This window comes from Pseudorca crassidens, chromosome 4, assembly GCF_039906515.1.
Source record: "Pseudorca crassidens isolate mPseCra1 chromosome 4, mPseCra1.hap1, whole genome shotgun sequence".
Lineage (NCBI taxonomy): Eukaryota > Metazoa > Chordata > Mammalia > Artiodactyla > Delphinidae > Pseudorca > Pseudorca crassidens.
Window position 1 is genome coordinate 25,648,118 of NC_090299.1, and position 24,944 is coordinate 25,673,061.

A 24,944-nucleotide genomic window follows, 5' to 3' on the forward strand; every position below is an offset into this window, starting at 1 on the left:
CTCTCCCGTTGCGGAGCACAGGCTCCAGACGCGCAGGCTCAGCGGCCATGGCTCACGGGCCCAGCCGCTCCAAGGCATGTGGGATCTTCCCGGACCGGGGCACGAACCCGCGTCTCCTGCATCGGCAGGAGGACTCTCAACCACTGCGCCACCAGGGAAGCCCTAATTGAACATTTTAAATGACTCCATTTTATTTCCTCTTTTAGCATGTCAATTATACTTCTTTTAAAAAGATTTTTAGTGGTAGCCCTAGAGTTTGCAATATACATGTTTAACTAACTTGTGATTATTTTCAAATAACACTGTACTGTTTCATATGCAGTGCAGGTACCTGTACCAGAGTATTCAGAATTCTTCCTTCCCATTCCTTATGACATTGTGTATCTATAAAGTGAGTAGTTTAAAGTATAAAAATATACTTTAAAAGATTGAAAATATTGTTAATTTACAGAAAATACTTTGAGATAATTTCAATCTCTGTCTGCCAGTCATTACTAAGAAACCCCTTGTCCCACTTCTCTTCCATTCCATTACTTTGGCAAATCCCCAATTCTGGAAGAGTTCAACTGTCTGCCCCCTTCAGATCTATAGCTGGCTTCTAACTGACAAAATACTGGAGAATATCATACAGCTTGGAGTCTCTGTAAATGTATGTGGTATCAACAGACCCCTCAGAGCAGCCATAGCAAGAGCCTGTGCTTCCCTTTTGAACTTTCTGTCTGGTTCTCTGTAGCCACTGTTTTAGAGCTTTTGTTTCTCAATCTTTTCTTCTATTCATTCCTCTATTGTTTCCTATTTTGGTAAAATTGTTCCAGTTACCTAAGCCAGAAAATTGAGTGTCATCTTTGATCGCTTCTTTTTTTCACTTTTCACATATGATCAAACACAGATCATTAGAGATTCATTATTTTTTCCATCTTTATAGAGATATAATTGACATATTGTGTAAGTTTAAGATGTACAACAAGGTGATTTGATACACATACATCACAAAATGATTACCACTGTAAGGTTAGTTAACATCTCCATCACCTCACATAATTATCATTGTATGTGTGTGTGTGTGTGTGCGCGTGCGCGTGTGAGTGCGTGTGTGTGTGCGGTGAGAACAATTACGATTTACTCTCTTGGCAACTTTTGAGTATATAATAGAGTATATGATACGGTATTGTTAGCTATAATCACTATGCTGTCCATTAGATCCTCAGAACTTATTCCTCTTATAGCTGGAAGTTTGTATCCTTTGACCAACATCTCCCCATTTCTCTCACCTCAGAGCCCCTGGTAACCACCATTTTACTCTCTGTGACTATGAGTTTGACTTTTTTAGATTTTTTTAGATTCCACATATAAGTGATATCATATAGTATTTGTCTTTCTCTGTTTACCTTATTTCACTTAGCAGAATGCCCACGAAGTCCATCCATTGTTTTAAATTGCAGGATTTCCTCCTTTCTCATGGCCGAATAATATCCCATGACCTCCATGTCTTTGGGGTCAGTTACTGGAAGATTACTGTGATCCTTTGGTGTTTCCTTGATTTTTCATGTTCTTTGAAGTCTTGCATCTGCATCTTCACATTTGAAGTAGTCATCACCTCCTCCAGTCTTCAGTAACTGACTTTGGGAGAGAAATACCTTCCTTCAGCCCTGCTAGAGATTCTGAGGTTTTCTCAGTCCTTCTTAAATACACTTTCTCCACACTTCTTCTCTCTTGTGAGAGAGTTCTTAATTGTATGCCTTCTCTTGATCCTGTAACGTACCAGCATGGCTTCTGACAGTCTCCCTTTTGCTTTCCCAGGGGTGGAGCTAAAGCTGAAATTTGTAGTCTCTTAATAGGCCACCAAGTCTGCCTGGTTCCCTGCGCACGTTCATTAGTTGTCTGCCGAGGCTCTTGCTGCCCTTGGAGCGTGCACTGAGAGCCGGCCACAGGGTAGAAGTGTGTGTGGGTGAGGTGTGCAGGGCTCTGGGGTTTCCTGTAGGCCATTTGGGGGAATCTGCAGACAGGCATGCCCAGAGGCTCCTGGATGGGCTTCTTGATGGAGTCTGAGAAGCAGTTAGTAGGACCCACAACCTTTGAATCCCTCTGAGAGTCTTATCTGCGGCTCTCCCAGCCTCTTCCCACCTCCCAGTCACACAGCTCATGACTCAGCATGCTGGATGGAGTGAGAGACGCGTAGCCCTCTTTGGCAGCACCCTGCATAGCAGAGGAAGCTGGGTGCTCCCTCACAAGCTTTCACTTTCCCCCTCAGGAGAAATCAGGGGTTGAGAAAATGTCTCTTGGCCCTGAACTATGCTGTCTTGGGGGAAAGATGATGTGAGGTAAACTCAAACTCTTCCTCTTACCCTCTCCAATGCATCCAAACTCATATTTTTTTTTCCTCTCTAACGGTGGTGTGCTGGAAATTCTCCACTGGAATCTGGACTTCCACAAGGGGTCTCTCATCAATGGGTGATTGTCTAAGACAGTGTTCTCCAGGGACCCCTGGACCGAATCCAAGAGGGGCCAGACTCAGTTCATAGGCCACTGCAGGGACCACAGCTGGGACTGAGGTCTGTATGCCTATTACTGTCCCCCCACCAACACACACACACACACACACAGACACACACACACACACACACACACACACACACGGGGGATAGACTCCTTCTAGGTCCCTCGGCATGTGATGCTGGGTCCCACAGCTCTCTCAAAGCACTTTGGTCCATGGATGTATGCCAGATTGTTATTGTTTGAAGGAAAGACACAAATAAGGGGCATCTTATTCCGCCACACTGCTGACATCACTCCTGGAGATTGATTAGCTTAATATCACTCAAATCTATTTAATTTCTCTCCTTTCCCATGGCCACTGGCCAGGTCATCATTATCTCCCAATCATATGCCTAGAAAAACCTCCTAAATGACTCCTGACCTCCAATCTTCACCTTTTTTCATAAGGCACTCAGGATATATTTCCTAAAATGCATATCTGACTATCTCTCACCCCTACGCAAAATCTGTCAGTGTTTCTCCATTGTTCTTAGGGTTAAAGCCCAAGCCCTTCAAGAATTTAAAAGATTGATATGACTGGTCTTTTCTTTTCTCTTGCTACCTTACCCCCTTGCATGGACTACATTGCATTTTTAGTTTCTGGAATGTAAACTTTCACCAACTGCCTTTCACATACACAGTTCCTTCTTCTAACACATGACCTCAGCCTCATGTCACCCACTTCTACTCCAACCTATCCTCTCACCTGAAGTGTCCCTAACTCATCACTTTTCAGATCTTAGCTCCAAGGTTCTTTTTTTTTTTTTTTCAAGAAGCCTTCCGCAAGTCTTAGATCAATGCCCAACTGCCTGCATCTGTGTGATGTCGTAGAGCAGGGAATTTCCACTTCACATTGTATTATAATCTGCTATGTTCTTTTCTATATCAACACTTAATCCTAGACTCCTTTAGGCAAAAACTATTCATAATTTATTCACAATTATATCTCCAGTTCCTAATAGACTGGCACTTAGTAGGCATTTAATAAATATTTGTCAATTGGTTGATTGTTTGAATAAATAAAAATTACTTTTTTTCCCCCTGAAAACTGTTGAACTCTGAGGCTGTTACTGCAGCTTACACCATCACTAATGGACATGTTTTCTCTACCCAGGGGCTGAACTGCCCGTGATTATTCGCGGGGTTATGAATTTGCACTTCAATGACTTTTATGTGGCATCACTGCAACATGGTTGGAAAGGAGATTTCTTTTCTTGAAAAGAGAGTAGTGCTAAGTAGCTCAGATGGAAAGCAGCTTTGGTAGTTTGTCTTTGTGTAAAATGGTAGATCTTTGTCCAAAATCAGGGCATTCTAAAAGGCAGTTACTGTCACATCTAAAACCTCAGTTCTGACTTGACTATTAAAGCAGGACAAAACACAAATATATGCAATAACAATGTGGTTGTGAGCATGTGTTGCCTTTTAATGACTTAGGCCTCTATTAATGTACAAGAAAAATGGAGAGTTAAGCTCCTACTCACTGAAATAGAGCAGGAGCCTTCTGTTCTCCGTTAGAACAGCTGCCCTATTTCCGGCTGCTTTGACGAAATCACTGCCCAACTTCTTTATTCAGGAGGATCAGTGTTTACACTCTAGTTGGTCTTGAATCAAAACAGTCCTGATTTGTTAATAATTCACTAACCAAATATTATGACTGAAAAACTGGGACACTGGTAAATAATCAGATGCAGAATGGAACTTCTGTTGCATTTAATCTGATAATGGAAATGGAAAACACAAATTAAAAAAATGTAATTTAGCAGTTCATTGTATCCTGTTAAATGCCAGCTGTTTTCAGGGATTGAGGATAGAATGTTTTGGTTTTCCCCTCACATCTTTAGAATATGGGAATAATTGGAAAGCAATTAAGTTATTTCACATTTTCTACTAGCAGAAGAAGGGTATGGTACCAAGGATTCATTTGTTTATTCAATAAATATTTGTTGTGCGCCTAGTATTGCCAGACTTCTTACAAACCCTGAGGATATAGCAGCAGTAGAGTGTCTAGACACAGGGAGCTTACATTCTAACATGGGAGTGTGGAAACAATAAATAACCAAACAAATGCATAATATGGCAAGCGGTGAGTGCCTTTAAGGGCAGGGGAGAGGGCTGGAGTTGCTCTTTGATTTGGGGTGCATGGGGTAAAGCAAAGCAGACAGCAGCTGATGGCACTACCACCCTTGAGTCCTGTCTCTAAAATCTCCTCATGGCACTTTTTGAAATGAAACAAAGGATTCTATTTAACAATCTCCTCCTATACTGATTTTTAACTGCAGCTGTCAGAGGTGATTCTGGGGGATAAAACTTGCATTTATTAAGAAATTACATGAAGACTACAAAAGAGCTTCATATATTAGGTATCAAACTTAGTGATTTTTACTCTGGTATAAATATACCCAACATTTTCTGTTTTGACTAAAAATCACAGTAATTATCATAAGCACCACATATGCAGTTACTTCAGCGGAACAAAGAAACACCGACTTTGCTTCCAAAAGATATTATTGTCGCTGAGATATATATCAACTGATTTAAAATTATATTTGATATGTTAACTACTCCATAGTTACCTTAATTGAATGTGCATAATGATGATAAATTTTATACAATGTTTTTCATTTTACAAAATATTTTGGAATTCCCCAACTCATTGGAGCATCACATAGAACTGTAAAATAAGGTATTGTTTCCATTTACAGTAGGAAAGTTAGAGATTCAGAGAATTAATTGATATGGTAAGATAGAGACAGTCCTCAAACCCAGACATTCTGGTTCCAAATTTCACATTGCTACTGTCCCACTGTGTGCAAACCAAACCAATGTGAATTATAACAGCAACCCAGAGTCCTTTCTCTATATTTTCTGACTCATGCAATAGAGACTCCCAGGATAATATTTTAATTACTAACTCTTTTGTTTTTTAAACTGTTTGATTAGCATTATTTTCTTCATTAAACCTGCTCCAAATTAAAAACAAAGGTTTAGTTTGGTTTATGAGAAAAGGTTTAGTTTGGGGTTTTTTTGTTTGTGTTTTTTTACACACCCAAGAAAAGTCTTCCTTTTAATAGTCAAGGGTGTGGGGTATTAAAACATCAACTAAGAATAGTAATTAATTATAAATGCCTGTGGTGATGCACATCTTACATGAAACCACATTGAAAGTCACGTGGAGCAAGAGAGCTCCTTCTGCTTAGTGGTTTCACTTAAGTTTCCTGAGTGGTTGAATCAATAGATTCAGTAGAGTTCAGTTTACTCAGTAGAGAGTTAAAGCCATGAACTAAATCATTCCTACTTTTTTCCTGTCCATGTGCCCTACAGATGGTGAGATATGTTTGATTTTGGAGCTATTCTTTGCTTCTCTTTCTTCCTTTTCTTCTCTTCCTTCCTGCCCACCTGCCTTCTTCCCTCCCTCCATGCTTCCCTCCCTTCCTTCTTTCCTTCTTTCTTTCCATTCTTTATTCCTTTCTTCTTCTCCTCTTTTTCTTTCTCCTTCTAAGAGTAGTTCTTAGAGGGATATATCTTGAAGGGTCTGTTAAAATCAAACATGTTTCTTTAAGATTGGAAGGTTGGAGTTACTTTTAATTTCTATAACACATTTATATTAAGAAATATGCTAGGGCTTCCCTGGTGGCGCAGTGGTTGAGAGTCCGCCTGCTGATGCAGGGGACACGGGTTTGTGCCCAGGTTCGGGAAGATCCCACATGCCGCGGAGCGGCTGGGCCTGTGGGCCATGGCCGCTGAGCCTGGCTCCGCAACGGGAGAGGCCACAGCAGTGAGAGGCCCGCGTACCGCAAAAAAAAAAAAAATAATAAGAAGAAATATGCTAATCTTTGCAAATGAAATAACCATTTCTCTCTTCAGTGTGAATTATCTTGAAATGTTCAGAGTCAATAATCAGTTGAAACGTATGTATGTAGAAATATAAATATTGAAATATTGACTTTTATTTCTTATACTTCTAAAAAATTTTAATACATAAGTGAAATTTTATGTTGGATCAATTCTAGGAAAAGTACACAAAGAAATATTAGTTTTAACCTAATATTGTTACAAATAAAATCTACCAGGTAATTAAAATAATAGAAGGAGGAAAAGCAGAAAATAGAAGTTAGATGAACTTGCGGCCAAAGTCTCTGGCAGAACACTGGCTGTGAGAGAGCACGGGTTCTGAACCCACATGCCCAACTTTGAGCACTGGTTCTGAACCCGCATGCCCAACTTTGAGCACTGGTTCTGAACTCGCATGCCCAACTTTGAGCACTGGTTCTGAACTCGCATGCCCAACTTTGAGCACTGGTTCTGAACCCGCATGCCCAACTTTGAGCACTGATTTGCTAGGATTTCCTCTGTAGTCTCAGAAAGATCACTTAAACCCTTTGATCTTAATTTCCTTTTCTTTAAAAATTAGGATGAGTTCTTAGTACCTAATCAATACAACAAAAATGAACATAAAATCCCATGGCAAAGTTATTAAATAAATTCACATTTAGATTCAACAACATCATGTGTTTAAAAAAGATCAGTCATTGACCAATCATTCAATATATGATACATTTTTTAAAAATAAACTTGTATATCTCAATAGTGAATTCCAGTCTAAGGATGGGTTTTAGATTGAGTGGCAGAGTAATATAATTATATTAGGTTTGGGCAAATATTCCTTACTTTTGGCATCTGAGGACATAGATGTATGCATATACCAACTTATTAGTTGCCCAGGACCAAAAAGTAGTGCTGGGGGGCCTCTAATTATTTCACAACAATTACGTCATTGGTGTTTAAATCTGGAAATGTACCGGCGGCATACAAATTGGTAATGTTAAGCATGATCCGACTCTTAGTATCTTTTGTCTGGTTCCAGCCCATATTCAGAAAAAATGAAGACATAAAATTGCCTTTTATAGGAAAAATATGAGTAGATTCCAAAGCACATAAGATGAGCCATCAAAGATGCCTTCCCCTTTTTTCTATCTATCTTCACATTTTATGAGAACTAAAAGCCTAATCAATAATTTAACAAACTAATGGACATATTTTTAGACACAATGGACTCTTTCTGAAAAGCAGTACACTGACAGGGCCACAGAGGCAAAAATGGAAACTAACTGCTAATATTTAATGTTTGTCTTGAAAAGTTCCGTGCTGTGTCATGAGCACAGGGCAAGCTGCCTTAAAACAGAGTACATCTCTTCTTTCTCTGCAGAGCTATTGTTTCTGTATTTGTTATAATAATGTGTTTTTCCTATGAGCTATGTATCCAACAACTCTGTAAATGATATCATTTTTAGAGGCACTATAAGACACAGAACTGATATCCAAATATTTAATGTGTACTTTAAATAAGAATACATGCTCTAAAAAGATTTTAAATTCTAATTGAAGATACTATACTTGATATTCTGGTTATGGATATTAATATCCATACAATTTACAATGACATTGTGCTTGCCATACAAGTAGGAAAAGCCAGAAAATTATTCTGGTATTGGCAGTCTGAAAATATTTTAGCTCAACTTAGAGAGGGTTGATGCTTCATTTTCTGGATAAAATAAAGCCTTTGTTTTTTATTTTATTTTTCCCTTTTTCCTTTATCCTTTCTACTTAGTAAGAGAGGCAAAGTAAAATGCTATACAAAACAATTGTATGACTTGCAGCTAAAGACTCAGAAGAACAGCCACTTGCCCACATTTACATAATATTGATACTATCCTGTTTGTCTCTACAACAGGCAGTGCTTTTACCCACATTTAAAGATTATCCTTAGAGTTCCATTATTTTTATGCAATTCCCTATTATCAAGATTTATACATCACTTTATTTAAAACCTCCTTTTTCCTTGGACTCTAGACACATCATTAAATGGATTTATTCCACAGGTAAATGATCTTCCTAAATTTAGTGCATGCATATTGCATCTGACATTGAGAAATGCTGTTATATATTTTTAATGAATAATTAGACTATGAGAGTGCCTTCAAGATTGGTTTTTAATTTTTACAACAGGTAAAAGGTAGAATGTAGATTTGTTTCTTGTTCGGTTATAATGGAGTTGAGAGTGTTGAGAGTTGAGGAAGGGGCATGTGTAGCAGCGTCAATGACAAGGTGGGGGCAGCCCAGAGGCCAGCTTGGTGATAGAAGCCCGACCTCGGTGACCCCTCTGGAAGGCCTGCTGCAGGTGGCCTGCTGACATTAGCATTTTATATCTTATTCTTAAACTCATCCATCGAACACGGTGTCATTGCCCATGTTTATCATGTGAGAGGTAAACTGCTGCTTGTCTGAATCCATGCAGATCTCTGAGCTGCAATATTTCAAGGTACAGTGGGTTTGCATCTGCAAACCATTTGCACCAATGTAGCACAGTCATACCTTTTCTAGATGATGCTTTGGGGAGTACTGAGCCAGAATAGTCTTACTGTATCCTTAAGGAAATAACAATCAAAATAAATAAATATATAATAGCACAGAATAAGTGGAGGAACATACACTGTCATATAAAAAATAATAGCAATATGCTATGTCTGTGAGAAATTATTTGCAAATATTTCATACTGCATTTCTTTCCACTTCCCTTATTTATGCTTCAAACCTCATACATTCTTAATTTGTCTTATTCTTCCTACACTCTCTGAACAGGTTTTGCTTTTCCTTTTTATAAACAAGCCATGTGGCCAGAAATACTAAAACTAAAATGTTCTGTCTGCACAATAGCTGCTTTTAGCAAGTCAGATATGCACAGTTAAGCTGTGCTTGCAGAATCTTTCTTCTGAAAGTGCAGTCAATTGACCATGTACCAGCACGAATATATTTCTAACCAGTAAAGCATGTACACATGCTACCCTGTACACAGTGATTTCAACTGTTGTGGCCAGGGTGCTCATCTTTTTTCTTGGCAAAGGAACATTTAAATGCAGAAGCATGCCTCAGCTTAGAACCATGCAACATCTCCAGACCCTGCTTTCTTCCAAAGGTGGATTTTCCGTTTGCCCTGCATCAATGTTACACTTCCTTCAGAAAGCAAGGCTTGTTCTCCTAAAGAGATTCTGGATAAATGACTTAGAATTAGTGGGCCACAAAATCATTTAGAAGCATTATGGCAATACCCTAACAAAATGGTATACATCTGCCCATGATATAAAAATAATTTTTACAGTATTCTTCAAGTAGTATTTTTATTTACAATTTTGGCAGATTTTAGACACTTACAGGTGCCTTAAAGTTCCATCTTAAAATAACAGTGCTAGAGGGCAGGTGGCAGATTTCTAGGACGTTATTGTATTTCTTCAGGCATTCAGGTGCTAGCCGGGTTTTTCAGTCCCAAGAAACTATAATTATCATGGAGAACACTGCTTATACTGTCTTATTTCTTAATTACAGTAGCAACATGAGATAAATGCATACTTATTGGGATCAAATGCATATTATTTTGTGGTGATTACAAAGACGTTCTCATGACAATGATTGCAATTATATGGTCATCAAGTACTGATACTATGTTATGTTCTAAAAACTCTATAATTAAAGTCCTGCCAAGAGGGCACTTCCTATTTGAAAAAAAGAAAAAGAGCTTAAGAGTGAGGGAGAGTTTGGCCAATGTAAAAATCAGTGACGTAGTTACCCTGAGTCTGTTCAAGTGATTCCACATGAATCTTAAGATCATTTTATCAACTAGCATTTGAGGGCTTTAATTTAAATTTCTATCCAAGCAAGCTATGTAAAGAATATTCTTTAAAATAGCTTTTCTCTTTTTTTGACCTTCAGAATAAAAAGCTTTGAATATACCCTGGGGGGGGGTGGAAATGGACTGGAAATATGATAGGAGTGATACTGCCTTCAAAGATAAATTTGCAGTCTGTCAGTAAAATTCTTTTCAAATATTATAAATCGTTGTCTGAAAAGTTTTCATGTAAGATTCCAAAAATAATTTATGTTCTGTCATTCTGATTTTTTAAAAAAAGACTTTAAGTTGCCAAGATAATACTTACATAAATTTTCCACTTTCTTCTATAAATAGATACTCTTTGTCTTTTATTTTCAAAACGGCAAATGGAAAACAATGATGGATGTCAAACTCCATACATAAAACTATTTGGGTGAAGGTTTCAGATATATCATGTGTCAGATTTGCCTAGCTTTTAAATTCTGCTCTGCCATTGACTAGATGTGAGACTTGAACAAATTATTTCACTGTGCCTCAGTTTCTTCATCTGTAGAAGGGGACAATAACTGTACCTACCTTATAAGACTGTTGTGAGGACTTAATCATTCCATACAAGTAAAGGGCTTAGATTTATGCCTAGCACATAGTAAGCTCTATATACTTTTTAGGTGATATTTACAGGGAATAGGCCAAGTTCTCCCACTCTCTTCCCCACCTTCAACCTTGGTGAGGAGTATCTTTAATCATCTTAATGGGCTTTCCTCAGAGGATCCTTTTCAGCATTCTAGTAAAGGGCATTCCATGAACCTGATACCTTTCACTTACACTACCTTATCAGAATGTTGTTTTTTTAATTCTTATGCAAACTAGTGCTCTATTATTTTTTTCTTCTAGTTTTATTGAGATATAATTGACATACAGCAGTGTATAAGTTTAAGGTGTGATTTGACTTAACATACATTATGAAATGATGACCACAATAAGTTTAGTGACCATCCATCATTTTATATAGATACAGAATTAAAGAAATTAGAGGGCTTCCGTGGTGGCGCAGTGGTTGAGAGTCCGCCTGCCGGTGCAGGGGACACGGGTTTGTGCCCCGGTCCGGGAAGATCCCACATGCCGCGGAGCGGCTGGGCCCGTGAGCCGTGGCCATTAAGCCTGCGCTTCCGGAGCCTGTGCTCCGCAACGGGAGAGGCCACCACAGTGAGAGGCCCGCGTACCACAAAAAAAAAAAAGAAAGAAAAAGAAAAAACGAAATTAGCAAAGAAATATTTTCTCCTTATGATGAGAACTTAGGATTTCCTCTCTTACCAACTTTCATATATAACATAGAGCAGTGTTCGTTATCTTTATCATATTGTGCATCACATCCCTCATAGTTATTTAGCTTGGAACTGGAAGGTTGTACCTTTGGACTACCTTCATCCAATTCCCCCTCCCCCAGTACCCACTACCTGCCACCGGCTCTGGTAGCCACAGATCTGATCTCTTTTTCTATGAGTTTGTATATTTGTTTGTTTGTTTGTTTTTGAGGTATAATTGGCCTACCACACTATATTAGTTCCTGGTTCACAATATATTGATTCATTATTTCTATACATTTAAAAATGACCACCATGATAAGTCTAGTTACCATCTGTTACCATACAAAAATATTAAATATTTATTGACTGTATTCCCCACACTGTATGTTTCATACTCATGAGTCATTAGACCATACACACAAAAAAAAAACAAACACGTTTTCTTGAGTTTGATTTCATTTCAACCTGTATACATATCTATACCAAAAAAGGTCTGGAACAGTTTTTTAAATTTTAGAACTGGTCTAATTCTGGTTCTTCTCTAGGTTGGGAGTTATTAGATTATTGGATTTGATAGTTTTGATTCCACAATGGGGGAAAAAACTGATATGTAAAGTAATACCATACTTTTAATGGGCAGTGAGGGGATGCCAATCCCAATTTCAATTTTTATTTTAAGAGTGAGCTTAAGAGTGACTTTGAAATAGAAATCAAATGTGTGGCTTTCTACCTGTATTAGTCTTTGCAAGCTGCCATAATAAGACACCACAGACCGGGTGGTTTAAACAACGGACATTTATTTTCTCACAGTTCTGGAGGCTAGAAGTCCGTGATCGAGGTGCCAGAAAATTCAGTTTCTGGTGAGACTTCTCTTCCTGACTTAAAGACAGCCGCCCTCTGGCTGTGTTCCCAATTGGCCTCTTCTCTGTGCATTGCAGGGGGGAGGGATAGAGAAAGAGACAGAGAGAGAGGGAGAGAGAGAAAGAGAGAGGGAGGGAACGCACTGTGGTGTCTTTTTATAAGGGCATCAGACCTATCAGATTAGGGTCCCACCCTTATGACTTCATTTAAGCTTAAGTACCTCCTTAAAGAACCTATCTTTGAATACAGTCACATTGGGACATACAGTTTCAACATATGAATGTGGGTGCGGTGTACACAATTCCATCCATAACACCCCACCTGAAATGATAATGTACTTCTCATGAAATTCAGCGTTTAGGTGAGGTACTTCCTAGGGCTTCTATGCCACTTTTGAGCATATGCATATGATATTTATGGTCATTTTTATTTATTTTTCAGATCAGCATTTTCATGACCCATTTGTCAAACTATGGGAATGACCGCCTCGGGCTGTACACCTTTGTGAACTTGGCCAACTTCGCGCAGAGCTGGACCAACCTGAAATTGCAAACTCTGCCTCCAGTGCAACTAGCCCACAAGTACTTTGAGCTCTTCCCTGAGCAGAAAGACCCTCTCTGGCAGGTAACACTGCACGTTCTCACCTGGGCTGAAAGAAAAGAAACTAGCAATTTGTGAGTGCCGAGTTTGTGTTAGGAACTCTGTTGGAGATACTAAAACTGTCATTTAATGCAAACTTCTTTTTTATCCAATAGTTTCATTCTCTTCAATAATATTTTTTATTTGTTTTATGGATTAAGTGTTCGTATTTTGGATTTGTTTTTCTGGGATTTTGTTAGTTGGTCAGTCAGTTTGGAAGTTTTGCGTTGAGGATGTTGTTTTATTGTTGCTTTTTTCTCAGAGCTAATCACTTTGGCTTGCATTTAGCGTGGGCACTAACTAGCAGTAAAATGGTTAGGCATTGGGTATCTAGGAAGATAGAAACAAAGGACACAATAATCTAAGAGCATAGAATTAGACCCTGATGTGTGTGTGTACAACACAGATAGTCTAAATAAAAAAGGGAAAAGCAATTTTTACTTCATGCTCATACAGATTCTATCTTTAAGATGTCTTTGTGCATTTTTTTTAATCTAATCTTTTGCTAGGATCATATCTATTAATAAAGAAGGAATTGTCAGTTTTAGGATTGCTTTTATGAATAATTCAACTTTATGTGGGAGCTACTGAGCCTCAGTGCATGAAAATGTAAACGAGCTGCTTCTTACCATTTATCTAGGAAAATGCCACCTTCCACTTTCTCGGTTCTTTATGCATCAGATTACATTGACCCACACAATCAATAAGCTAGCTGCAGAGAGCAGATCATATGGTCTCCTGCTAAGTAGTCAGTAGAGGGCTAGCATCCTCATTAATGAGAAATCACTGCAAAACAGACTTTTTACCATCCTATCTCCCTCTCCTGTGTTTCTATTCCATAATTCATGTTACATGCCCCTCTGTGTCTATATGGTCAGGAATTCATCCACTGTATGTTTATTGAGCATCTACTATGTATAAGGCAAGGCTAGTTGCTCTTGAGAATGCAAAGAAAAACAAAATGCAATATTTTCTCTCAAAGTCAGCAGAACATTTCCTTGTTATTCTTATTCACTGCTATATATTTCAAAATGTGTTTTAAAACTGCTACAGTAAGTCATACTTTATTTTGATGATTTATTCAGCAGCTTGACCAGCTATATGTTTGGTGTATATATTAAGTAGACGAATAAATAGATAAAGACATAGTTCTTGTAGTGTATATAGTCACACCACGTAGATGTTGAATTTCATAAAGGCAAAGCTTTGTCTCCCATAAGTGGTAGTTACTCAGAAGTGCTCACATACTTATAAAATTGATAAATCATTGACAGTAAATCAGTTCTTTTTTCACACATTTATTTATAAGATATCTATAATTCATGGTTACAGTAACAATAAAAAGTAAGCAACTTAACAAATATGGCAGACAGATGATCTAAAAAATGAGTCAATGGCCCCAAGCTCTACTCTTTCTTTTCCTTCATAAAAAAAAAAAATGTTTTTTTATGAAGAATTTGTATTTCTTAATATTGTGTGAGTTTTTATAAGTAAAGAATTGTATTTATTGATACTTTTGGTATCAGTGACACTGTTCATTTTGTTAGGGAATGAATATAATCAAAGACATGCCAGCTCCAATAAGGTTTGGTTAATATGATTATTTTATTTTATTTTACTTTATTTGTTTTTTATTCATTTTTATTGGAGTATAGTTGCTTTACAATGTTGTGTTAGTTTCTTGCTGTAAAGCAAAGTGAATCAGTCATACATATACATATATCCCCTCTTTTTAGATTTCCTTCCCATTTAGGTCACCACAGAGCATTGAGTAGAGTTCCCTGTGCTGTACAGTAGGTTCTCATTATGATGATTTTAAATACGATGATCGAATGCTTGTTAAATATGAAATACTGTGCTAGTTGATTGGAGGTATAAATGAAAATTAGAATGAGAAAGTAGAATTATTCCTTGAGAACTACGTAACTTTGGAAGACATGAGAACATATACATACACAAACAAAACATTTGTGAGTGTGACTTTTAATTTTGAATAGCATCATAGAGGTAAATTCCTAGGGAGTTCTTAATAAGTGATACAATTAATCAGAAGAGGCTTCAGAGAGTTCACAGATTTTTGTTATTGTTGTCATATATACGTCTATTATCAAAACAGCTTATTATAAGAGTATTTAAGTAACACTCAAGCGTAAATGTTTACTAAAAGACTCCTGTTTTATCACATGAATTATATCCTTTATATGGTTTCTCTTTTTAAATTTATTCATTTTATTTATTCTTTTTTTTTTTCTTTCTTTTTGGCTGTGTTGTGTCTTTGTTGTGGTGCGTGGGCTTCTCACTGTGGAGGCTTCTCTCGTTGCGGAGCATGGGCTCTAGGCACGTGGGCTTCAGTAGTTGTGACACGTGTGCTCAGTAGCTGTGGTGCACGGGCTTAGTTGCTCCACAGCATGTGGGATCTTCCCAGACCAGGGCTCGAACCCGTGTCCCCCGCATTGGCAGGCAGATTCTTAACCGCTGCGCCACCAGGGAAGCCCTATATGGTTTCTTCTGACTGAAAAATAAAGTTGCAAACATTTCCCATTAACAAAAGTGCCATATATTCTCAAATATATTTAAGAAAGAAAACAAGGAATAGAAAGCAAAATAGTGGTTAAGTTGAACAGGGAATTATTCACATACATGAGATTTTGAGAACAGTAGACTTACTGAAACAAATCTGATAAACTTTGCCAGTCATAAAGGGTGTCAGAAAACTGCAAATGATCAGGTAAAGATAAAGTGCATAATACTTTTGAGTTCCTTTCCCTGGTGGTTTTCTCCTCTTCTCATATTTGTATTTCTAACATCAAGTAAAACAGCTAAAGGCGTTATCATCATGTCCTTTATACAACATGAATTTAATTTTACAAAAAACATTTCAGCATAACCAACACTAATTAAATGTTTTTTGTTTTTGAGGGTTTTTTTGCGGTACGCGGGCCTCTCACTGCTGTGGCCTCTCCCGTTGCGGAGCACAGGCTCCAGACGCGCAGGCTCAGCGGCCACGGCTCACGGGCCCAGCCGCTCCGCGGCATGTGGGATCTTCGCGGACCGGGGCACGAACCCATGTCTCCTGCACCGGCAGGCGGACTCTCTACCACTGCGCCACCAGGGAAGCCCTAATTAAATGTTTTTTAGTCCATTCATCACAACCCTACAGAGTTAGGATCGATTAATATTACGTCACTGCCATTGCTATACATTCTCTAAATTAAATGTCGCAGGTACTTTATTGTATTTATAAACATACCTTTTTATTTAGTGCATTTCACTTTTAAAAAGTTATCTTTCCTTAGATTTTCAATTCACACTTTTTTATTACCACAAATAAAAAGAAAACATGCAAAATGATAATCTTAACATCTATTTAATTCCCTTTGGTTCCTTATGTAAATTTTCATTAGCACCAACTACCATATATGTGAAAACTGCTTTGTCACCTACTTAAAAAGTGCAATATGAATATCTGTCAATGGACAGCATGGTAAGTACAATGCAGAATGTATGTGTGCCCTTCACTGGAAGTGGAGTCTTTCGGAGTTGTTTACTATGAGAATATGTGCTGAGGACACACACGGAACTCTATCCCTAGAGTATATCCTCCTCAGTATAGTCCCTGGTGTGTAAGATTCTTAAAATTATACTCATGGGATTCTGTTAATTCATGTCCCTTTTTGTTTGGGTAGAATAATCACTACAAAGCATAAAAGAATAAGGTTTCCTCTTTTTTTTTTTTTAACCTCTTATTATAGAAACCAAAACCACAACATGGAGGCAGTTGGAAGGTCAGATTCTTGCACATTCACTAATCAATGCTTTTAAGCTCTCAAGCTGTCAGGTTAGCTCAGTCTCAATCTTCAGTCAGTCACTCCAGAGTCTCACTATCAATAAACATGCCAAGCGTGATGTGGTTTCCTGCTTGCCTGTGTGACCAAGACTATGGTCAAAGAGCTGCAGTTTCAAAAAAAAAAAGAGCTTCAGTTTCTCTCTTTCCAGGCCAGTGTCTCCAGGATTAAAGAAGTAGGGAAGTAAAGCCACAGTGTGCTGACCTTAGGGAGTTAGTACCTTAGTTGATTGTAGCCGTGAAATCATCCAACTCCAGCTTAGAAACGATGAGATTTGAACGTCTGTGACATAAACATATCACAGGGTCTAGTGACATACACATTGTAGATTCTATTAGTTTGTGTCTATTGAAGGAATGCTGATGCAGAGAATTACAGATTGTAAGAGCAGGAGAAGTTAGGGACATCTAGCCCAACTTACTCATTTTAGACACTTAAGGAGGTGAAATGTCTTGTTCTAAGTCACGTGGCTTATTAGGGACAAGTCAGGACTAAAGTTCAAGTTGCCTTATTTCTAAGCCAGTGTAGTCCCAACCACACCAAGATGATAGTTTTACATTTAGAAAAATAAATCTACTTCTACCATCGACTGTCTGTGTAGAATGAAATATCAGGAATACCTTGTGACCTCTGAAGAATCTGATGGGGTATTCAGTGTGAGTTTTTGCAACCTATGCTTCTGAAGTACCTACATAATAAAAAGAAAGGTCTTTGCCTTCGTGTAATTTACAAACCATAATAGCATCTGGTTATGTGAACAAAATGACATCAAAACTTTGTCTTCAAATTTTTTCCTCTCTTTTCCACTCTATACCTTATTTATCACTCTATTATTGCACTTACCTTATGGTACTGCAGACACTTGTTGCTTGTCATACACCAGCTCATGCAATCCTTAAGGAGTGAGACTGTGTTTATTCATTCGTGTTTGTAACCTAGAACCTAGCGTAGTACCGTAGCTACTGTCATTAAAACCTCACGAATGGATAAGCAAAAGCAGAGGGATGTGTGTGCACAAGGAACAGTAACAGTGGCACGCTTGTTTCCTGGGGACGAGTTGGCATGTAATGGGACATAACCTCGAGGAACACATACAAGCCAGTCAGGAAGCTTTGAGAACTACCAGAGCAATTTGGGTTCGATAGGCAACAAGGAGCAACTATCTGTGTGTTCTGAAGATGAGAGTGAAATAATTTTTTTAAGTGTTGGCCAAAAAGATTATACCAGAAGCTTTTATTTCCATGACAGGTAAGAACAGGAGGAGCTAAAGTTAGGATAATAATCTAACCATGAGAGAGGGAAGCCCTAAATAGTTTCATGGCTGTGTAAGAAAGTGAGACCTTCCGAGAAGAAGTGTTAGAAATTGTTTGTGGGTGAGATGCTGAGATTAAAGGAACTCTGATACGTAAGTAATTACCCCCACAGCTGGGGAAATAAATAAGAGTTCTATAATTTCATATTCTTCACTTCCATTTTTTCATCTTTTAGCCTTTCCAGTGAAATAGCCAGAACGGTTTTTATCGCTTCACAGGGTCAGAGCAGAGGTGCAGACTTCATCATCATCTGACATATTTTTCCTAATCACCATGTGGTTACATTTCTCTTCTTAACTCAGAATAGTATTTAAACCTTTCAGGAATGCTTCCCAAATATTCAGGTAATTCCTCACAATTTTAGTTCTTTAATTTACAAGAAAGCACTTTACTGTTTTGATTACACAAGGCTGTCAGACATTCTGACATCTAGAAATGGTGACATAAGTCATGGATTTTCCTTTTCCCATCAATCAGTTGCAAATATGATCTTGTCAGGTGTCAAATTCTCCACACAAATAACTTACTGAGGTTTCGTCATGGAAAAACTACTTGCAGGTAGCTCATAAAATTAAATTAAATTAAATGTAAATTGTTATAATACTTTCATACTTTATGAATCAAAATCATCATAAGTATATTTTGAACCCCTAATCCAAGTATAACAATAAAAAACTGAATTTTTTGTGTGTGCCCTACAGAAATGTCTGATAACTTTAATGTCATACTAAAAATGTCATACTATGAGTGAATACATTATATGAGACCAACCTATTAATAAGAGTTTAAAAATATAGTTTCTTTCATTGAGTTGGTTATCCAGATTCCCTGACAGGATATTCTTATAACAGTAAGTAATAATATAAGGTATTGTATGCGCGAGTGTGCAGTTATCTGTTTGAAGATACCCAGAGCTACAGAGTAAACTTGTCACCTTCTCCTGGGGTCAGTTTTGCTTTTGAGACTATTTCATTGGAAAATACAAATAGTATACATTTATTGAAATAAAGGTGGTGTAATATGGTGAAGAATGCATAGGGGTTTAGGATAAATCAGAGGTAGTCTGTGCTTAAAGCAACTCTCGTGGCATTATTACCCCGGATCCACACATGAACCACAGGTCCCTTTTACCCACTTCCACCCCCAGAGGTTGGCATTTATGTGCCTCTGTAATCAGAGTACTTTGGTAGAAAAGTCTGAGTATGAATCAGACTATCAAGTGCTACAGGAGTTCTGTGGAGAGAGCATTCATTACGGATCAGTGCACGCAGAAAGGAAAGGCGTTTCCAAGGAGCTGAAGGACTCCCTAGCTTACATGGTGTACAGGTAGAGTCGAGTCTCTGTAAGGATGGTGTGTGTCTCAGAGTTTCTCCATATGGATTTGCTGATTGAAGCACTGAGAATACACATCCGTAACCTATTAAAATTCCTCATCAGTGTCCGTGGATTGTATTAAGCTTAAATGACATTGAGAGACAAAAAAACTGAAAGTCACCAGCTTGTATAATGCCGATTTGGAAAAGGATTTTGTTTAAAGACATGTACATGCCAAAATTAATAAGCAGAAGAAAATTTAACCCAACACATCCAGATAGTAGGAAGCAGAAGAATTTAAAAAGGAAAACAAAAACATCTTTCGTAGCATTCTCCATTAAACAGTGAGGTCAGAACAGCAGAGAGCAAGCAGGGGTGGATAGAGAGAAAACCAGTAACCTGGGAATGTTTCTAATTAACAAAATAATCCTTCTACCATGAGCACTGGGCATTTTTAATGTTTCAGCTATTAAGGTCTAGAGATCGCCTCGTTATCTGGAAAAGGCACATGACTTGAGAGGGGATAATCAGTCTAACTGATAATTCCATGGTGTTCTTCTCAGGGAAGGATGTGTAGAAGCAGTGAGCAGAGCAGATTCTTAGTAGAGAAAAGGCAGGTAGGTTGGAATAACCAGATCTAATGAGAACCAAAGTTATCTTCATATCTTCTATAAAAATATGAACTTCAGGATAAGGTCAGTAGTGTGATTTTTTTTTTTTTTAGTATGTGTTTTTAGCTTGATTATGAATTTGTAATTTTTACTCAGAGAGGGAGAATCTGAGTGCTCATACCCTTCTACGTAACATGATGTCATCAGAATTTACTGCCCTTTCTAAGTCTGGTTCATAACCTCAGGGAATCTCCTGTCCATTTTGCTGATGTCTACTTAAAAGTAAATCTGGGGCTTCCCTGGTGGCGCAGTGGTTGAGAGTCCGCGTGCCGATGCAGGGGACATGGGTTCGTGCCCCGGTCCGGGAAGATCCCACATGCCGCAGGGCGGCTGGGCCTGTGAGCCATGGCTTCTGAGCCTGCGCGTCCGGAGCCTGTGCTCCGCAGCGGGAGAGGCCACAGCAGTGAGAGGCCCGTATACCACAAAAAAAAAAAAAAGTAAATCTGCCTCACCTCATCATATATTCCATGTACAGAAACCACTTGCATCCCCTTTACCTGTGTGAGAGCTAGTTACATGCATTTTCACTACACTGGCACTGTTATCATATACACTGCCTAAAGCAGTTTTAACTGAGAATATTTTCAAAGTTTCAATATGTCTATAATGCTAGATACTAAAAACAGTAAATTACTTTGTGTAACAGTTTCAGATATGTGGGGAACAATCAGATAGGGATATAATTGCTTTGTAACTTTCTGACCTTTAGAATTAAAACCGTAACAATGGAGCAAAGTATGAAAGTGCATGCAAATGTATCCTTTTTTTTCATAATCATTGCAGGATCCTGTCTCTCTCTCTCTTTCTGTCTCATACACACACACACACACACACACACACACACACACACACACACGCGCACACAATTTAACTGCAGAGACAATCCCAGCTTTGGATTTCAAATCTGAAACTAATGTGCTGTGTCACCTTCAGCACGACCTAAATAAAACACCTTGCATCTCAGCTTCCTCAGCTATAAAGAAAGGATAATAATATCTGTCTTGCCAGGTTGCTTTGAGGATTAGAAATAATCTGTCAAGCAAGTGCCTGGAATATAGAAGGTGATCAATAAAACTTAGATATTATGTTAGCTGTTATTCAGACCATATAAGGAAAGTCAGAATAGGAAAAGTCTAAACAAAAATTTTCAGAATATAAAATAGGAAATGCAAACATCCTGTTATTAAAGTTGTGATTAAACAGTTACAAGGGAAAACATGCTAAGAAGAGACATAAATGAAGAAATATGGGCGCCCGGATAGCCCTAAAACAGCATAAAATAGAAGGAATGCAGTTTTAAAAAAAGTCTGCCTAGGGACTTCCCTGGTGGTGCAGTGGTTAAGAATCCACCTGCCAGTGCAGGGGACATGGGTTCAAACTCTGGTCCGGGAAGATCCCACATGCCGCAGAGCAACTAAGCCCATGCGCCACAACTACTGAGCCTGAGCTCTAGAGCCCGCGAGCCACAACTACTGAGCCCACGCACCAAAACTACTGAAGCCCACATGCCTGTAGCCTGTGCTCTGCAACAAGAGAAGACACCACAATGAGAAGCCCGCACACCACAACGAAGAGTAGCCCCCGCGCACCACAACTAGAGAAAGCCCTTGCGCAGCAACAAAGGCCCAGTGCAGCCAAAAATAAATAAATTAATTTTTTTTAAAAGTCTGCCTAGATTGATGTATACAAATGCCATCAATTATAAGATACCTACTGGAAAAACTGAAGTAATGTAAATTGAATAGTTAATAATAAAAACATTTGGAACAGCAAGTATTATAACATCTTAGCATCCAGGTAATTTTATTTGATAGTTTACTCCTATCAGTATAACTTCCTGGGAAAGTACAACTAAAATAACTAGTGTCTTTGTCTACCAAAATAAGTGTTTATCCATGTTCAGTGTGTTAAAGTCAAAGGAAACTCATTCCAAATCTTATCAATCTGCCTATTTCTGTGAACTTTTATTTATTTTTTTTTTTGCTGCGTTGGGTCTTTGTTGCTGCACGTGGGCTTTCTCTAGTTGTGGCGAGTGGGAGCTACTCTTCGTTGTGGAGCACGGGATCTAGGCACACAGCTTCAGTAGTTGCAGCACGTGGGCTCAGTAGTTGCAGCACATGGGCCCTAGAGCACGCAGGCTTCAGTAGTTGTGGCGCAGGGCTCAGTAGCTGTGGCGCACGGGCTTAGTTGCTCCACAGCATGTGGGATCTTCCCGGACCAGGGATCGAACCCCTGTCCCCTGCATTGGCAGGTGGATTCTTAACCACTGCGCCACCAGGGAAGTCCCATGAGAGTTTTACTTTGCCAGTTTTGCATGCAGAAATTTGAATGGCAAAAACATGTGTATTGCAATAAAGAATAAAATTGGTCTAGTTGAACCTACAGAACGAAGAGAGGTCGCACAAAAGGCTTTGACTTTCAACAGTGGCACTGAATAATTGATCAGTTTGCTCATCCACTTTGCTGAGCATAAAGAAACCATTTGAGCAAATGAACTGAACACCTACTCTGAGATTTTTTTCTTTGTTGAGTTATATATGGGGAATAGGTAATGGAAACTGCTTTCCTATTGCTTAACATCTAAAATACAGTTGAAAAGCAAAATTCTTTGCAAATGAAGCAGTTAAATGATAATATGAGGAAAAAAATTTTTAAGTTCTAAAGTGATGGTGTGAGTAAATGGCAAGACCTAGCTTCTGGGACCACTATGAAGAACATCACTGGCAACTGTGAATGATTTTTTTGTGGATGTTTGAGAAGTAAAATATCTACACAGTTCATGTTATGTTAATTTTTAAACATATATCAAAATCTGCCTATGCTTGTTACTAAATGTTCATGGTGCCTGTCCCAAGGCAGTTAATTGATCCTTCAGTCCATAATTATCAAGCACGTCTTATGTATTAGATTGTAGCAATCAAGAAGACAGAGGTCGGGCTTCCCTGGTGGCACAGTGGTTAAGAATCCGCCTGCCAATGCAGGGGACACGGGTTTGAGCCCTGATCCAGGAGGATCCCACATGCCATGGAGCAACTGAGCCCGTGCACCGCAACTACTGAGCCTGTTCTCTAGGGTCCGCGAGCCACAACTACTGAGCCCACGTGCCACAACTACTGAAGCCTGCGTGTCTAGAGCCCATGCTCCACAACAAGAGAAGCCACAACAATGAGAAGCCCAATCGCCGCAACTAGAGAAAGCCCATGAGCAGCAATGAAGACCCAAAGCAGCCAAAAATAAATAAATAAAATCTATTAAAAAAAAAAAGACAAGAGGTCTTCTCTTCAGAGCACTTACATTCTAGTTGAATATAATTATTATAGATACAACTATACTATTAGTTTTCATATTATATACTATTACTAGAAACACATCCTTGAATAAAATAATTTCAGGTACTGAAATGCAGTGAAGAAAATACGGCAGGAAGCTGTTATAGAGAGACAGGAACAAAAGGAAGTGCTTTGGCTCTGCTCATCAGGGAAGACATCTCATGTGGGGTGATATTTGAATTGAGCCCTGAAGGATGACAAGTGCTAAAACAATGAATTGGAGAGTTGCAGTAGCCATATAGCAAGAATATCCAGAAATAAACTGAATTAGGATTATATAGGAGTCTTTGGGTCATCTGGTAAGACAGCCCACAGCTTCTGGTTTGCCTGAAGAAACTCCAAGCCATTTCCTTATCGGGTATCCCAGAAGTCTAGCCATCTGGCTGTGAGGAGGGGCACCTTAGGTGCTGGTGCTTCTGACAAGCACCAGGAAGTCAGCTCTCAGCATGGCTATCTGCAAGAAACCAGTCCATCAGCAAGAGTAATCTCTTTCTGCTGCTCCAACTGCCTAACTAATCTAGGCAAAGGAAAGGAAAAAGTTAATGTGGGATTACAGAATAAGCATTTTCTTTCATAGAGCACGATTTAATCATTTAAAATATATTAACTCATTTAATATATATATATTTTTTGTTTGTTTGTTTTCTTTTTTTTTTTTTGGCGGTACGCGGGCCTCTCACTGTTGTGGCCTCTCCCGTTGCGGGGCACAGGCTCCGGACGCGCAGGCTCAGCGGCCATGGCCCAGCCGCTCCGCGGCATGTGGGATCTTCCCGGACCGGGGCACGAACCCGCGTCCCCTGCATCGGCAGGCAGACTCTCAACCACTGCGCCACCAGGGAAGCCCCTCATTTAATATATTTATGCAATATATTTATATTTATGCATATGTATACCTATATGCAAGGTAGATAATATCAATCATTATTTTTTATTATAGGAATCTGAGGTCCAGAGAGTTTAGGACAATTCCTTAAGACACAGACAGTCTCTCTCCTGAGCTCACACTCTTAACAACTGGGCTATGCTGCCCCTCCAAAATAAATAGGAAAGGTTTATGGTGGATATTAGCTTCAGCAAGAAGAACTGGCAAGATTATGACTCTGTATTGTGGGGGAAAAATAAGAGCATTGCACAGAAAGATAAATAATTCAAAGATTCAGGTGCAGGTATATCTATAGTAGGGAACACAGTAGAACTGAAGCTTTAGGTTGGTGTTGGCAGCTGTTAATTCACAGCAGTGCTACTCAAAGTGTGGTCCACGAACAGGCTTGAATTATTTGTTGCTGATTCGCCATGAGACAAGAAGTTTGTGCCAACATATAAACAATCTATACCACTAAGCAGCTGGTTGCATCATCCGGAATCTTCTTTTTTTCCTGTAGCAGGATGTTCTTGTTGAAGCATGCAGTGCAGTAATTGACATTCTGACACAAGTTTTTTTTTTACCTTCTCGCAAAGTGTTTTGAA

General features: G+C 38.7%; 1 protein-coding gene across 1 annotated transcript in view; it reads left to right on the forward strand.

Moving 5' to 3' along the window:
- The window catches only part of LOC137223465 (bifunctional heparan sulfate N-deacetylase/N-sulfotransferase 4), a 247,142-nt gene that overhangs the window by 179,065 nt on the left and 43,133 nt on the right, over positions 1-24,944 (forward strand). The window contains exon 6 of the mRNA XM_067735209.1: positions 12,808-12,990. Within this exon, the coding sequence (XP_067591310.1) occupies positions 12,808-12,990 (183 nt within the window). The remainder of the gene's footprint in view (positions 1-12,807; positions 12,991-24,944) is intronic.